Below are 17064 nucleotides of genomic sequence, written 5' to 3'. Positions count from 1 at the left end.
ATCGTCCCATGTCCCGTGGGCGTTAATTATTAACCTTGTTTTTCTGCTCAACAACCTTTTTGCCGAACGCCATTGAGCACGAATTCGTCATCGTGCAGAGTGCTGCCTCTGCTCAACGGTGATGGTTTAGAATTTATGTCAATTGTTTTGTTGGATGTAGTAACTCAGATTTTATTGAAATATTAGGCGTACACCTAATTTTCAAACGTTCACTAGCATTTAATTTTAGTACTCATTTATTGCTATCAATAAATGTCATTCTGTAGGGTAATTTGTCAGTTGTAAGCCTCCTTTATCCTCGAAATTGAAATACTCCTATTAGTAAGCACTACGTTACGTGCTTAACACACACATACGTTTGTCTAGTTATGAAACCGTTTGATAGTTTCACGATAGATAGGGTGTAAAATTGACAACACTCAGAATGAGGGTCATAGTTTATTGATCGCCAAACACGCCTTTTGCTACATTTCGTTGATTGCCGCCCAACCGTTATGATGATCACACGATCATCACGCTCTCTTGCACCACGAGCACAAACAACGTGGCCGCCTTTCGCCGAGAGCACGGTGCGCGGCGGAAAATGTAACGAAACGAATCGGTGGCCAAACCGAAACGGTGGTACAGGTTGTTGGGTAAAAAAGTAAGTCCTGCGACTATGATCCTTCTGCATGAGTGAGCATCACTGCGTGGCCACCAGACACAAACCGACAGCCAACAAAAAGAGAAGAAAAATAATACAAGAATGAAGATGGGCATGCCACCGACCAACCACCACCCGGCCGGCGTGAATATGATGTAGCAAGAAGCGCCACGGGCGGATTAATGGGGAGCAGGGCGCGGAAACATACACATCAGCACCGCACAGGTGCGTGCACGGATACCAATAGAGCGGTCTGCACAAGAGTGTGGCGCGAATTCGGTTCGCTGCCTGAGTAACGAGTGGCCGACCGTTCCATGAGGTAATTGGTGCTAATTAATCCATCGCATGCGATTCATCAAGCACCGTTCGGGGGCGGCTAGCTGCACTCAGAAGTTAGGTATTTAGAGAACCCGATCGTACATCCGTCGATAATGGGAAGGAAGTATGTTTCGTTTTATTGGCATAAAAGATCTTTTGCTACGTTTGATCAAACTTTCCTATGTTTTAAAATAATTTTTAGTTGCTTATTCAATGATTCAGAAATTGTAAAAACTTTATACAACACTGAGATTATCATTTCAACGCCACAAAGTCCTGACTGTATGCATAAACTCTGCGAAAGTATGATGTAATTACATTGTTACTAATTAGGCTATTAGGCGTCACTAATTTCGTGCACGGTCAATATCAGCGTCATGCCTAGAAATAAAACAGCACATAAAAAAAGTACGACATAATGGATTTCAAAGGAAACGGACAAAGGTAGCTGGCGGGTGGTCCCTGAGTTTCCTCTGCAACAGATATTCTACGCCGAACTGACAGTTTCTTCTGGGAATTGGTTGTTTTGTTTGGACGTGGCTCAAGCATTACCTTCGAGCTGCTGCTGATTCCAATACGATACCAGCACAATTGCCACACACATTCATACATTCACCTCTAATGATCAACGGTGCGTGAAAATGACCACTGCCCCGGGGTGGCAAGCAATAGAGGCAAGCTTACAAAACCCACACGAAACACACAGAGGAAGCGTTACGATGACCGGCGGTAGTGCCTCTGGTTGGCTGGCCGTGTCCATGAACACACACCGGTTATGAAATAGTGCTGATTCCGAACGGAGAACAACACTGTGCACTGCATTGTGCTACTATCAAACAAACTCATTTTTGGCTGTCCGTCAGTGCGAACTTCCGTTCGTAGTGATGATTTTATATTCAACTTTGCTTTGTTTTTACCAAAGTGTTTTTTTTACTTCTTTTCCTAGAGTAGCCGAATAGCAGTTGGAATAAAATAGCGCGGAATCGTTATTTACGTGTGTGACGCACAACACTGGCTGAAACAGACAGTCGTGCATCGTGTCATTTATTGGATGATGCTAGGAATTGCAACCACCCGATGGTGGCTCACCGTACGAAATAATGGCTGCAACGAGAAAAAAGAGGAATACACATTCAATAAAATTTGCACGTGCTGCAATTCATTATCATTGTGGCGACGTTGATTCTCGCTGTTATCCTCCGCATCAAGCCCGGTCGTCATCCAGTGATAAAACACACCATAGCCAAGCTAGCCTTGCATGAAACGACATAAATTACACAATTTTTCTACAATACAACTCCAAAAAGGAAAGCATAACACCTTCAAATGGTGATGTAAAGAAAGAAACGCTTTGAGCGCCGCGTTGTGAATTCCGCAAGGATGTGGAGCGTCTTCATGTCTTCGTGTTTCTGATAGTCTATCTGCTTTACTGCTGCGTTGCGCACACCAACGATTGCCACACTCGTTTCTACTTTACCGCCAGCCGCGGCGTTTCTACCGCCGCCGCCAGCACGCTCTTTTTGACCAGCTCAAAATGTTGCTCTCTTTTCTGCTCTTGCGTACTATCCGGTTACCCACGGCAATGCATTACGGCAGCACGGCGACGGGGAAACAGACGTCACATTCGCGGCAGAAAAGGGTAGATTTTTAAAACGATGCTGCCATTGACGGCACAGCAAACGTGGCTAATGTTTCAATCGAGTGTGTTTACCTGAATTGATAAGTCACTAGTACCAACACGTAGACTGGCTGCCACGTGTTTGTTGCAAAGACAGCAACGTAGCAGCCCTTGATGGGAAGTAACGGCATGAAACTCCGTCCACATTTGGCTTTCCTGGAGTCGATGTAGCTTTCAATCAAGTTAATAAGGAAAACATAATTTACCGGTTGTTGTATACTTATAATACGCTTCACATACATTTGATGCTGTTTACTGTATTGACTGTGTCCCGCAACAACCACAGGCTAATCGAAGTATAGAGCCAATAGAAACGTATCGTGCACGAGACAGTGCAACAAGTGGAACCATTTGCTGAAATGGTGGCGAAACGGTAGAGATAGTTGCGCTTTCTTTAACGGGAAGCATTTCTTTGGTCATTGTTTATGTTGTGATTATGCTGATAGGTACATGGATGCAGTAAACTTGCCGGTTTGATATTATGTTCTGTGGATTGTTTCGTCGTTCGTACTGACACTTAGTAATCTCGTTTTGAAAAAGTGACATTTTGCGATAGTGGATATGCAATTTACGATCCAAGAATCGTACTTCATTCGTAATGAATGGTGTGCTACTTGGGCAAGCCCTTTGGGCATGTTGGGAACATTAGTGCTTCAGTGTTCAACCGTAACGTTCTCCAGTTAGGGATTTGTTAAGTTGAAGTATTCCTTTATAGATACGCCAGTATGGATAACATTTCTTTACCGAGCTCCACGGTAATTACACTATTGGGCTTGCAAATTATTGTTGCGCCGGGGCCGTTTAAACACATCGTTACAGCAAACAACAGAAAATATCATTATTTCTATTGCATATTGCTAAGACCGCCCCACGGTTGTAACTGTCGGATAAGAAAAGAACCACTTATCACGACAAAGAGCCAAAGAAGAAGAACTCCTGGCTAAGAAATAAGCTGGCAAAGAAATAAGTGCTATTACTCCATATCGCTGCAGCAATTTCAGATGCCTTTATTCTCTTCATTGCAACTTGCAATAAATAGTTCTCAGCTGAAACTCTAACTACATTGCATTTGTTGTTTGCTTATTTTAATTACAGGGCGCTGCTACATCACGAGGAAAGGATACAAACGCAGTTGTTGCAAATTGCACGCAAACATTCTACTATCGTCCCCTGCTTACGTGTAAATTAGTAAGACAAGGAACTGTGCATCTTCTTCATCCACAACAACAAATCGCAAACTCACGCAAAAACTGCCGTCGGGGACCGTACATTGAAAAACAATTAAAAGCGAGAGGCAAACATCGACAGTACAGCACAAAAACAATCGGCGATCGTCCACAAAACTTAGCCAGTCAGTCCACCACCACCACCTTGTTACAATCACCAACAGCGACCGTCAACCGAAGAAACAGAAACACAAGATTTGTGTGTACCAAATTTTGTCAAACCGTCTAAAATATTTCTCTCAGTAGAGGCTTTCGGGGGCTCCCGATCCACAAACGCTTTCTGTTGCTCATACCGCCCCTAGCTCCTCTCCTGCTGCTCACGATCCTTGCAACACTACATCACGACGAAGTTGCGTTTGGTGGTGCTACTGCTGCTAAAAGTATTAAACATTCGAACTGGTGTATTTTAGTTGACTCTTCTGTGCGTTTTTATGTTGTTGTCGTGAGCTTCGCTTCGTAGTGTTACTTAAGTACACATCCATTGCGTTACTTGGAAACGTAACGAGTTTGACCGCGTACGCACTCCCCTTCAATTAAGCTTTGCTAGAGTATTTTTGTTTGTTTCGATATTTATTATTGTCATATATGAGACGTCCTTACTCAAAAGTATTAAACTAATATACAGTTAGATTCGGAAGTTCCGAAGCGCCGGATATATTTATTCATTTTGTTACTACACGCTTACCTGCGCATCAAGTGATACATTATACTATTTTATTTATACAAAAAAGCCTTATGGATGTTTAATTTAAATTATTTAAAAAACATATTTAACCGTTTGGTGGTGCTGTAGTGTTGCGAATCGTGAGCGCAGGCAGCGAGTGTGTTCATTCTTCGGCTCGGGGCGGTTTGTCTTGATTTGGTTTTGCTTTGTTTTGTAATTTTGTGTTTCAAGCAATGCTCGAATGCTGCTTTTGTCGCGTAATTTTGTCCTGTGATCGATTGGGAAAGCAGTAGCGATCTCGGCCCCAACATTCCTTGTTTCAATCAGCTCGCCGAATGACACCGCGGTGGGAGGATACATAGTTGTCCTGACGTTATTCTCTCTCTCCGACTGACGGGGGTGTTACCGAGAACGAAGATTAAATTTCTAGCGTAACGACATCCATTTTGGATGTAAGGTCAATAATGAATTGATAGGCTTGGGCGCAAGCTAATCCCATGTTGTAGGGATTGTTCGCAAGAAGAAACAGGAAAAGAGTCCATAACACGTTGGGAACTCACTGTGGTATCAACCGCAAAAAAACACACACACACACGCATACACACAACCGAAAAAAAACCAAAGCCATCACTTCCCACCGCATCACAAGGCTCCATTCATCCTGTCGCGTGTCCCTCCTGCCCTCGCTCCGCTAGTATGACCCTCACGGTGTCGGAATCGGACAGCAATAGTCTAAGAAATCCGAGCATGACCGAAACTCTACCCAGCTCTGAACTATCCTTACTAGCCAAACTGGAGGCCGCCAACAAGCTGATCGAGAGTGACTCGAAGAGTCTAAACTCACTCCAGAGCTCGGCGCACAGCCGCAAAAGCTCCGACACGAGCCAAATAAGTCTGAACTCGGGCGCTTCGTCCGTCGGCGAAGAAGATGTGTGGTCGACGTGGGCCAGCATCGTCACGGACTGGGAGGCCAGCCAGAGGCGCAAAGGCCCCACGGTGCGGGAACTGGTGCGCAAAGGCATACCACACCACTTCCGAGCGATCGTATGGCAGCTGCTGTGCGGGGCATCGGACGCCGATAAGAAGCAGTACGCAGAGTACATAAAGGCGACGAGCGCCTGCGAGAAGGTGATCCGGCGAGACATTGCCCGCACCTACCCGGAGCATGACTTCTTCAAGGAGAAGGATGGGCTCGGCCAAGAGGCACTGTTCAACGTGATGAAGGCGTACTCGTTGCATGATCGCGAGGTCGGCTACTGCCAGGGATCTGGCTTTATTGTCGGATTGTTGTTAATGCAGGTAAAGCTTTTTCTCTCCTTTTTGTGTCGTGTTTTTGTTACTCAAGCATTGCTACTTCAGATGCCAGAGGAGGAAGCGTTCGCGGTGTTGGTGCAAATAATGCAGCAGTACCGTATGCGCGACATGTTCAAACCATCGATGGCCGAGCTGGGGTTGTGCATGTACCAGCTGGAGAATATCGTACAGGAGCAAATACCCGAGCTACATCTGCACTTCCAATCGCAAAGCTTCCAAACATCCATGTATGCCTCGAGCTGGTTCCTTACACTGTACACCACCGCCCTCAATCTCACGCTCAGCTGCCGTATCATGGACGTGTTCCTATCCGAGGGCATGGAATTCATTTTTAAGGTTGCCATCGCCCTGCTAACCATCGGCAAGGACACGCTGCTTTCACTGGACATGGAGGCCATGCTAAAGGTGAGCGCTATTTATGCTGTCTGCTCAAAGGCAAATAGTTGTTTTTCTTCCAAGTTACATTAGTGAATCGGCTTCTTTCTCATTTGGTTCCACTGCAGTACTTCCAAAAGGAGCTTCCACAGAAGGTAGAAAACGATGCCGACGGGCTGTTCAATCTCGCGTTTCAAGTGAAGATCAATACGAAAAAGATGAAAAAGATGGAAAAGGAGTACGCTGATCTGCGAAAGAAGGAACAGGAAGAAATGGTGGAGCTGAGAGTAAGTTACTGGGAAATCCTTTCTACGTCGATCTGTGACGTTCCTCGATTCGCTTCACAATGTGTACTGTGTACTTATTTCAGCGGCTACGGAGCGAGAATCGTTTGCTCAAGAAACGGAACGAACTGCTCGAGGCTGAAAGTGCGGAACTCGCGGATCGACTTGTGCGTGGACAGGTATCGAGGGCAGAAGAGGAGGAAACCAGCTATGCGATTCAATCCGAGCTACTGGCCCTGCGGCGGACTCATCTGGAAGTGTCCCATCAACTGGAAACTGCCAACGAGGAAGTGCGGGCACTCAGTTTGAGATTGCAAGAGAATGTAAGTCAATTTTCAAGATCAGTTCAGCTTTATCGAGGCTGGTTTGGGAGACGTTTCCCAATAACTGGGTGATAGTGGTGATGGATGATGGTGCCGGTGGATGGATTGGACATTAAATCTTAGGCTGCCAAAGCTGGTGAATTGTACTAAATAACGTTTTCTCTTTTCTTCCTATTTGCGTAATTTTGCTGTAAAACTCCGCACATTATAGAATCCCGAGAATTCTCTCGAATCCGTAAGTTTCGAAAAACACGATGAGGCGCGTGTGTTTTTCTGTTTGAAGTGCTTATGGATTATTGTTTGAAAATTACTTCAATTTGATTTGTAACTTTTTCTTTTGCGCTCGGCTTGACATATGTATTTCCTCATTTTTCAGATACTATCTAAATTTTTTATATACCGATACCTAATATCGTTGCCCTAATTTGTTTTACTGTCATGATGAGTCAATCCATTATTCAAACGAGCCACGCAATGATAATCAAAAAGCAACAAGCAAACTTACGCCATGTCATACCTTACGTGCTGCCTCGAAAGAGGAATTCATGCGCATGATGCTTTGACTTATTTCCATTTTTTTTTTCATATATTTTTGGAAAGTCATGCTTTTAGCTCTTATTTCTTTTGCATGCGGTATCGCTTGTCCTTGAGCAGGGTGAAAAGTTTTCTCTTGTTTTCTAATGTTTTTCCTAAATTTTTCGTCCAGAACAACTCTCGCCAGAACTCATTCGACGAGCTGATCATGAAGGAAGAGGCACTGAAACAGCGCGATGAAATGGTTTCTTGCTTGCTGGAAGAGCTGGTTAAGGTACGACAGGGGCTGGCCGAGAGCGAAGATGTGATTCGCAATTTGAAGACCAAAATTCAGGAACTGGAAGAGGTACGTATTGATTAATGTTAATCACGCCGAAGCAGGACATTTAATAATTATTGTTTTTGGTTTGCTGGTTGGTAGGACAAGAAAAGATTGCGTGAAACGACCACGGACAACTCGGTGGCTCATCTGCAGGACGAGCTGATTGCAAGTAAACTTCGTGAAGCGGAAGCAAGTCTGTCGCTGAAAGATCTTAAGCAACGCGTGCAAGAACTCAGCAGTCAGTGGCAGCGACAGTTATCCGAGCAGCGGAATGATCCGACTCAGAGCAGCGATTCAGGGGCGAAAAAGTTGTTGTTCTGGGAATCGGGTCGTTCACAGGACTTGCAGAAGGTGGAAGAGGAACTCATGACCACACGGATACGGGAGATGGAAACGTTGACCGAGCTGAAAGAGCTACGACTGAAAGTGATGGAGCTGGAGACGCAGGTCCAGGTATCGACAAACCAATTGCGACGACAAGATGAGGAGAGTAAGAAGCTGAAGGAAGAGTTAGAGGAAGCATTGGTTCGCGAGCGCGAGTTGGCCAACAAGGCGAGAGAACAACAGCACCGCTACTCCGATCTCGAATCTCGCATGAAAGACGAGTTGATGAATGTGAAGATTAAGTTTACTGAGCAAAGTCAAACAGTGGCGGAGCTGAAGCAGGAAATTTCAAGACTGGAAACTAAGGTAGGTAACATTTTTATTCCAAGACCGCTCGGGCGTTGAAGAGGAAGCTGAATCCATTTTCATCGTCCCCGTAGAACTCGGAAATGTTGGCTGAGGGTGAGCTGCGATCTAATTTGGACGAATCGGATCGCGTCCGTGATCTGCAAGACAAAGTCGCAGAGCTAAAGGCTGAGGTAAGAGCTAAGTATTAATGTATGCCTAGTTAAAGCACATGTAAATACACTTCTGCCGTGCTTTGAAGCTACACGGCACTTCTCGGAGTACAATACTTAAAAAAAAAACAACAACCACTACTAACATTCAGAAGTGTCTGCTATTGTGCAGTTTCTTTGTTTTTAATTATGGCCACAGAATCCGTACACGCGGCGCATGTACACAAATGATAATGGCTACTAATTTTTGGTGCAAAAACAGTTACACACTTTCCCCCCTATTATGGTTCTCGAACGGAAATTCTACCGTTCGAGTGAACACAACAAGAGAGAAAGCCGAATACAGCAAGAGAGAGGGCAGAAAGAGAAAGCTATAGCAAAATGAACTCAAAATGAACGGAATGAACGTTCGAGGACTCGAATCGAGTTCTATAATAGGGGGGTTTGACTAATATCGTGTAAAAGATTTTTCCGGGATTTATGATATTTATTAAAAGAGAAGCTACACAAAGATAAAGTACACATCTTCTAACAACACTCTAAGCTGCTTTTCTGTGTTCAAGTTACTAACCAGTGCGCGAATCTGTATCAAATGCACACACACACACATACTGTTTTAACAATAATCGTAACACTTGTACACAATCGACTCACCTGTAAATACGAATCGAAAGTTAAACAAGTTGCCTTTCTTTTTGGATTTTTCTTTTTTAAACTACCATCACTTTCACGCCACGCCACATAACGCGACTCGCCGCCGATCGGAAACCTAACATTCGCTTGTACTCACCATCTGCGGACCGAAATCTGGTTGCCCGTTTTGTAGTTCCCAACACCTATTACCAGTCCGGAGACTGAACCGTGGAAGTGGATAGCGTAAGAATCGAGACCACACAAAGTATTGTATCGTAGTATTCGTTCGGAAAGATATCTAATAACGCAAAGCGAGTCTGCCGACTGTACCGCGAACCAGCGAAAGGACACTTCCAGCGGGTCTGACGGCGTAACCGACGACGCACAAAACTCATGCAAGCAAGCACATTTTCACTAGAATTAATATTCACCATAGCTCCGTATCGGGCACCGGCGGGCGTAGATATAATGCGCCAATAATTAATACTATAAAATTCTCCAGTAGTAATTAAAATTACTCATCAATCACAACATCAACCCGTACAGAATCATCATAGATGCACTTGTGTCGTGTATTATCCAGTCGCTTGATGTAACCGAGCACAGCAAAACGAAGGAGAACTCATGTGATCCGTATAAGCCAAAAGGAAGTGGGGAAATCTATTCTTTGCAATCCATCTTCACAGGATTGGGTGGTATGAACGATTGGAAAAATCAGTATTTCAAGGTACTTTTGTATGAACATTGGACGTCCGGACCGACCGCTTTCATCACACCCGGCGAGTATCTTACACGATCGGGCGAAGGCAGAGAACAGAAAAAAGAGAAATAAATTACGGAACGGAACGAGCGGACTGCCAACGAGCGGGTGTGGAAAGTCGGAAGCTCTAGAGGCAAAAGGTTAACAGCACTATATATAACAGCATCGGAAGCCCTCTGTACTTTTGATTTCATGATTGATCAACCCCATTCTTTCGAGCATGCAACCACTCCAAGCACATTGGTAGTTTGACAGGCTTATTGTTTCCGTCACCATTCTCTGTTGTGTAGTAGTAGTCGTAAGTTGCGCGCGCAGTGTTTTTCGTTTGATTTGCATGCTACTCACAATTGGTGTTGGGTCCTTTTCCCATTAGTTGTAAGCCTGCAAAATGTTGCAAGCCTAATCATATTGGTTTGTTTTACCCATTCGACAATCCAGCTAACTGCCATCAAGAGCCGTGGGACGGCGTTAAACCTGCGGAAAATTAAAAGTACCTCGATACAATCGATTGATTCGAACGAGATTGATTTTGCCGAGATTCAGCTTTCATCCAAAATGCACATTCCTGGACCGCCAGCCAGCAGTTCCGGTTCCCCGTCATGAGAGGAGTTCGCACAAACACAGCATCAACTTTTCGACAAGGAGGTATCGAAATGGGAATGTTATATGGTCCTTCCGATCAAAGGAAATGTATGCTTAATGTAAAACCAATTCCGTTACTGCTTCTGTGTGTAGCCTCCAGCGAACAACTATAATGCGCAACAATTACTACGACTGCAACTAGAATTGCAATGTGTACTGATTTAAAAACAATGTTAATTCCCCACCAAGGGAATGATTGTCGGCTTGTAAAGGCTTTTTGCTTACGTGTGTGAAAAGAAAAATGGTTCAGATAAAAAGGGTGGGAGCTTTTTGAAGTAAATGTACCCGGCAACGGTACCACACTGCCAACGGACACATTTATTGACAACCAGCTCCGTTTCTTCGAAACGATTTTACATTTCCAATAGTTTCTCGACCAACTGCTGCAATTATTCTTGACCTAGTGTTGGCATTGTGAATGCCATTTTTAGTGTAAATGTTACTTTTGTGTTAATCTATTCCCTCTGGTCCATTCACCGGTTCGTGTTTCACATTCTTTGCTACAGTATTGCGTGAAAAGTTCTAAACAGTTGTGTGCAATTCATCGTATTTTGTTGTCTCAATTTTTGAAACTTCTATTCCTTATTCCATATATTTCACTTTTTGGAAAAAAAACTGTTTTATACTAGAGTCACAATAGCGCACGCGTGGCTGTTGTTTTATGCTTAGCTTAAGTCATAAAGAGGTTGTTTATTTACTCGTTTTGTTGGTTTTCGTTTTTCATCAGTACATGAATTTCAGGGAATGAATCTTCCTCGCTGCAATGACCACATTCGCATGTGAAGTAAAGTTGCCGCAAGGAACGAATTACTTGTAAAGATAGTTTGATGCACATAGTACATGCATTGGCGAAAGTTACGAAGTCAAATTCGTACCGTTTTTTGTGTGCAAGACAACGCTACATCAATCGATGATCGGCGACAAACTGATGTTTAGTGCAAGTGGTGCGGTTTTCTCGTGTACGATAATGAGCTAATGTGCACCGAACTAACGAGAATCCGGCACAGTCTAGTGATAGTAGTTTGTAATAATGTGAATGAATGGCTAGGAAAATAATCTACTTTAAAATATTTACTTAAGACAAACTACGGAAACCGATAGGAATCGAGCGGAGACGGACATATTTTAGCACATCAAACGAGACGAAACGCAGGTTAATGGGTGCCAAAACAATACAGAAATCCGCAAATAAAATGAAACAAAACTTTCAATGGAAAAATGATGCATAAACCGTATACAGTGATGAAAAACAAACTCAAAAAAAAACAAGCAAAGATAACATTAACCATAGGTTGTTCATAAATTTTCTTCGTATTCCTTAGCTGATGTTTCCCGATTTGTTTGATGCAATGCTGTATTATGTAACGTGGCATTGCCGATATTCTAAAATTGAGGACAAGAAAACAAGAAATTGGCAACAGACTTTGGTGTTTTTGTTAAAACATATGGAAATTAGCTAAGGAATCGTTGCTAGAGAAATTCATCTCCGAATCGATTTACTTCCTCCAACTTACTGATACCAAAACTAATATCCGTTACGTGCTTCTCAAAATACAGAATAAAGCTAGCAGTAGATGTACTTAAAACTCTTATTACACGCAGTATAGTTGAAAGACAAACGACAACGAGATTTACACTCGCACAGATAAAATTATTTGATATTTGTTTCCAATCAGAAGTTCACGCAAATGGGGTGCAATGGACAAGTCGCCAATTTTCAGTGTGCGAACTGAACGTAAACGAAGCACATAAATAAGCCAACAACAACATGCATACACAACTACTTCATCACACGTTAAAACAGGGTAAAAGCAACACATGATCACCGTGAAAAGACAAGTTACGGAGAGATTAATCCACTACCGAAAACTGCGGCGTCATCCTTTATTGGGGAGCAAGCGATGGGGGAGAATTCAAACGGCAAGAAATTTGAATTCATCATGCGAGCAACAGTGCATAAAATATCAATTTTTACAACACAACAAAGAGAAGATGACACTCACAATATCCCATGTACGATACGGAAAAGTTAATGTCAAAAAATTTTGTCGCAATTTATGGGATTTTGAACACGCCGTGTCCGTTCTAAGTTAAGGGATAGATCAGAATTCAGCGTTGCGTATGATGAAGAAGTAAAATACATACGGATTGTGTCATAAAACCGAATCGTTCACTCCGTTTGCTGATAAACTAAAAACTAACTACAAGGGAAAGCAGTTTTGTTTCTATATAACAACTCAGTAGCGAAATAATTCATACCTTGCAGTGGTAATCGAAACGTGTGTTGACATATAGAAAATGAAAAAGAGATTCCAATAAAGCTGGATAATGGAATGATGTTTTACTTATCATGATTTTATTTGATATGAGTCGATGTTTTCCCGCAATTTTCTTCATCAGTTTGTGGTGACTACCTGAGTAGAAAATTTGGAGCCGCAATTTTATCACCTTCAGCTATACCATTCCGACTTCCGGTTCTATACTTCCGTCCTCCGAAACGACGATAGACGATTCATCTACAGACCGACCGCCCCGACGTTGACCCCATTTCTAATCTTCTACCATATCGTGACAGCACAAACACCCCTGAAGACGCTGATTGAACAAACACATAAGACTAGGCGCCGTTCCTCAAAATCGATAGTATTAATACGCTAAATGAAATTAGATTGATTTGATTTTGGCGTACCAATGTCGTTTTCAATGGGTCGAAATGGATTTTAAAATAAGCAAACGGCAGAAGGGATACTCGGAGAGTTGCTACTCACGAAAGCCGACTTGCATGAGGCCAAGACTTGCATTACCATGTCCCCTATTACCATCCTGATGACATCCCGAAAACGGCACCGGCGTATATAAGTTCATTCACATGTCTGTTGTTGGGTTTGGCGTATATAAGTTCATTCACATGTCTGTTGTTCTCAGGAATGCTGCAGGAAACGATTCAACGGCTTATTCACGAAGACGCCCTAGGGCTGGATGTCATATTTCGCTATGAGTCGACGTATCCGACCTTGCCGCAGAAGAACGTCTTTATCAGATCGTCAATGATCAAGAACTTGACGAGGCTCAGCAACGATACTCGACATACGATCGAGACATGTTCCGACCTCGCTTTCCGACATTACCGATACATGCTGGAAGGTCGCACGTTTCACGTCGGTCGCACGCACGGACCAAGCATCGCCCAGACAGGCATGTCAGTTAGATTTTATTGCTCAGCTCGCCACCGACATTTGTCACATTGATGGGAAGAACAACGTAACTGCGGCTTGACTTTCACGCATCAATTAAATTCGAGCCACATCGACCGTCGTCTACGAAAAGCTAGCAGAAGATCAGACACGCGACCCCGAGATAGCCCACATACTCAGCGGGAAGGTCGCAACAAGCTTGGTACTACAGCGCATTACCATTCCTGGTAGCGCTCGGGAATTTTATTGCGACTGTCCCACTTGGTGGAAAAGGCCGGTGATGGATGGTCACAACCGACCATTAATTACCCGCTCTCTCCACCAACGCCTTCTGCAGGCCAGGCACAACTCCATCCATCTCCATCCAACTCCTCCATACCATCCGGAAGCACGTACCACCCCCAAACTGACGACCGAGCGTTTCGTTTGGAGTGGTTCGATTCGAAAGGACAAAATTTGTACGTCGATATATCAGCTGTCAGCCCGATCCAAGATCGGGCAACATACGCAGAGTACGCTGACAGACTATTCGATTCCGAAACACAGGTTCGGCCACAATAACACGGACACTGTGGGTTCATTTCCGCCTAAGAACGGACATCGATATTGCCTCTACATTATTGAACGTTTAACTCGCTGACGAGAAGCCGCAGCTCACCTGTTGGATTTCGCGATTCGGAATACCTACAATACTCATCATCGGCCAAGGAAGCTCACCCGAAGCTGACTGGACACAAAACATTGGCGTACTACAAGCTACCATCCATTAGAAAACAGCGTCATCGAACGTTACCCTAGAACACTGAAAGCACCTATCATGTGTAAGGATACAAAACTCAGGGTGGAACACCTTCATCCGATGATCTTGAGCCTGCGTACTTCCTTGAAAGAAGACATCAAGGTATTCAGGCACAGCTTGTGTATGGAACTACGATGCGGATTCGAACTTAGTTTTTCATCGGCAACCCGGTAGAGCCATTCAGCGATCACGCGTAATACACACGCTCTTTAAAAAGGGCCATGAGCACCATTCGCCCAGCGCAAACTTCATGGCAGACTTTTCGATTGGCGTCACACGTTCCCAGTGCCCTCCGTTACCGTTGATGGCCAGTCTACCAGAGAAGTGCTCTGCCCACCAATTTGCAAAACAACCAACCATGCGTACTGACAGGTTTTAAAATCGCTACCATCAGAGTAGTCTGTGCACCAAAAACCTGTTAGTTGGCGGTTACACCTCGCGGAAGGAAGTCACGAATTGGGGCGGCCATTTTCTATCAGTACGGCGATTATTGAAAATATAAAAGGATCTGGAAAGGAACAGGAGTCTAAAAATATATTTTCTATAAAAAATAGCATAAATAAACACAACACAAACTATGTATTTCATGTACGTTGTTTTAGACTTTTATTCATTGATTTCAACTCACACCTGATTTAACCAGATAAATCCTACTCTTATTGCTGTTCATGGAATGCTCCGTGGCCTAGCTTGCGTGCTCAGTAGAGTGTTACTTTATTAGATAAACATTTCAGCATTCGCGAATCTTAGATTGTCCCCAACACGTGATCCGCTCCATGCCACAACAATTATCATCCATGCCTTGCCAAGGCAATGCGATGAATGGAGGAAAGCGGCATCGTCAATGAACGGAACGCTGCGTAATTAGAACTGATCTACACGATCGCAAACGCCCATGTCGTATCTGATCGGCCAGGGTAGTCGGCTAGCGCGATCTGAACCTGCTCCAACGCTAGTTGTCCACCTGCCGTTCATACAGATGGGTGGTACGGGTACTAAAGTAGACGCGCGGCACGTCGCGTGATCTGCGCCATAAATTGAATCTTCGTACGATCCGAGAACGGCCACGCTATGGCTTGCGACTCGACTTGCGGCTTAGAGTGAATAACACACAGTTTACCGACCGTGGAACCGCCAAAGCGTCATGGCCTATCACACAGGGTGTTGCGTGCGGAATGACGTGTCCAACGGGGTGCAGCGTGCGGTAGATTACTTCCGGCATGGTCAGCCAGCTGGACCGCGCGGTTTGTAAAACAACACTGAATTGCTACCAATTTTAAGCAATTGCTACCATCTTCAGCGGCCAGGCTCTCTCGGCTGTCGGATAAACTGGTTCCGTCGCGCGGTTGTCACTCTGTCGTGCATTAATCGCATCTACCGCATGACGCGGAAAACCCGAAACACTGTTGCCATGGAATGTTGGTTAAGTATTGCCGGGTCCGAACGCTTAAGTACACGCACAGGAAGGGCCTTGAAATGGAACAACAAAATACGCCACCCTTGACGCTACGCGTTGAAGGGCTGGGACAAAGGACTAAATATCACCACATAAGTAAGAGAATTTAAAACTGAAAAAAATGGCAACCAAAAGTTCGCGGTCAACGCTGCCAATCCCCCAAAAGACACCATAATCAGCGCGTGGGTCAATGTGAACGATCCCATAAATAATGCGCCAATCCACGCTGACAACTAACGGACGCACCCGCCGAGCATAATCCAACCGAAAACAAATCGCACATAATCAGGGTAAGGGGAAATGCACAATTTACCAATTGTTTCTATGCAGCGTCCCTGGACATTTTCGGGCAGTTAAACCTAGTTCCCATCGGACCCCCGGATGGGTAATCTAGCTGATAGGTGCTCCTGGGGGAAGTGTTATTGCAAATGAAATTAGCTTTGTTTGATCGTTTTTACGACCCTGAATATGTGGGCAACATTTGCATCAATTTGCAAGCAGCGTTTATTCTCATCTCAACGAACCTGTGCCAAAAAATACATTATGCCATTACTTTCTATTGCCAGTCGTTTTGTTAGTCTTTTACCCTTCGCATTATTGAATACATTTGGAAAAATATTGTTACTATCAGGGCTTATATAGTTCTGAATGAGATTTAACATAAAGAATTTTACTTATGACATTTTTCGATGGATGATATATAGCAACTTTTTTGTTAAGCTGCTAATTGTTTCCAAAAATTACCATGTATAATTGTTACTACCTGGCAAACTGTGCTGCGGCTCACAGCATGGCATTTGAATGAAAAATTAAAAATCATTACTATGGTTGTTTTGAAATAATGTACAAATATATATTTTGTTCGTTGAAATAGATCAGATATTCAAATATCATAACCGTCCACAGAAGCTCAGTGCGAGCAGAAGACACTTAAAATAGCTTTCAAAATTTTATTTTAATTCAACAACATAATTTACCGTATATAATTTATCGGTCACACGACAAATTGTAATATACCAACCAACAACCAACAGCTATGATAAATACTTTCTTAAAA

General features: G+C 43.7%; 1 protein-coding gene across 6 annotated transcripts; it reads left to right on the top strand.

Moving 5' to 3' along the window:
- The first annotated feature begins 5147 nt into the window (after positions 1-5147).
- Positions 5148-15507, top strand: LOC128274877 (ecotropic viral integration site 5 ortholog). 6 transcript variants are annotated; one of them, XM_053013213.1, is made up of 10 exons: positions 5148-5828; positions 5889-6248; positions 6347-6505; positions 6589-6825; positions 7046-7060; positions 7532-7705; positions 7781-8371; positions 8446-8544; positions 10355-10447; positions 15481-15507. In XM_053013213.1, exons 1-10 carry the CDS (start codon positions 5226-5228, stop codon positions 15505-15507), a joined length of 2358 nt encoding a protein of 785 aa, XP_052869173.1. In that variant the 5' UTR covers positions 5148-5225. The 6 variants fall into 6 exon arrangements, with proteins under 6 accessions (XP_052869173.1, XP_052869174.1, XP_052869172.1 ...); XM_053013214.1 differs by lacking the exon at positions 15481-15507 and adding an exon at positions 9350-9399 and having other exon boundaries at positions 7037-7060; positions 10355-10487; XM_053013212.1 differs by lacking the exon at positions 7046-7060.
- Positions 15508-17064: the final 1557 nt, after the last annotated feature.

The sequence above is a fragment of the Anopheles cruzii genome, chromosome 3, assembly GCF_943734635.1.
Source record: "Anopheles cruzii chromosome 3, idAnoCruzAS_RS32_06, whole genome shotgun sequence".
NCBI lineage: Eukaryota > Metazoa > Arthropoda > Insecta > Diptera > Culicidae > Anopheles > Anopheles cruzii.
The sequence above is the reverse complement of the archived record's forward strand: the minus strand, read 5'-3'. Positions and strand labels throughout refer to the sequence as shown.

Excerpts from the sequence above, each read along its gene's own strand:
- LOC128274877 (XM_053013211.1), top strand. The coding sequence starts at position 5,226 with ATGACCCTCACGGTGTCGGAATCGGACAGCAATAGTCTAAGAAATCCG. Across the intron at positions 6,826-7,036 it reads GTTTGAGATTGCAAGAGAAT|AATCCCGAGAATTCTCTCGA; the intron begins GTAAGTCAATTT and ends CGCACATTATAG. Across the intron at positions 8,372-8,445 it reads TTTCAAGACTGGAAACTAAG|AACTCGGAAATGTTGGCTGA; the intron begins GTAGGTAACATT and ends TCGTCCCCGTAG.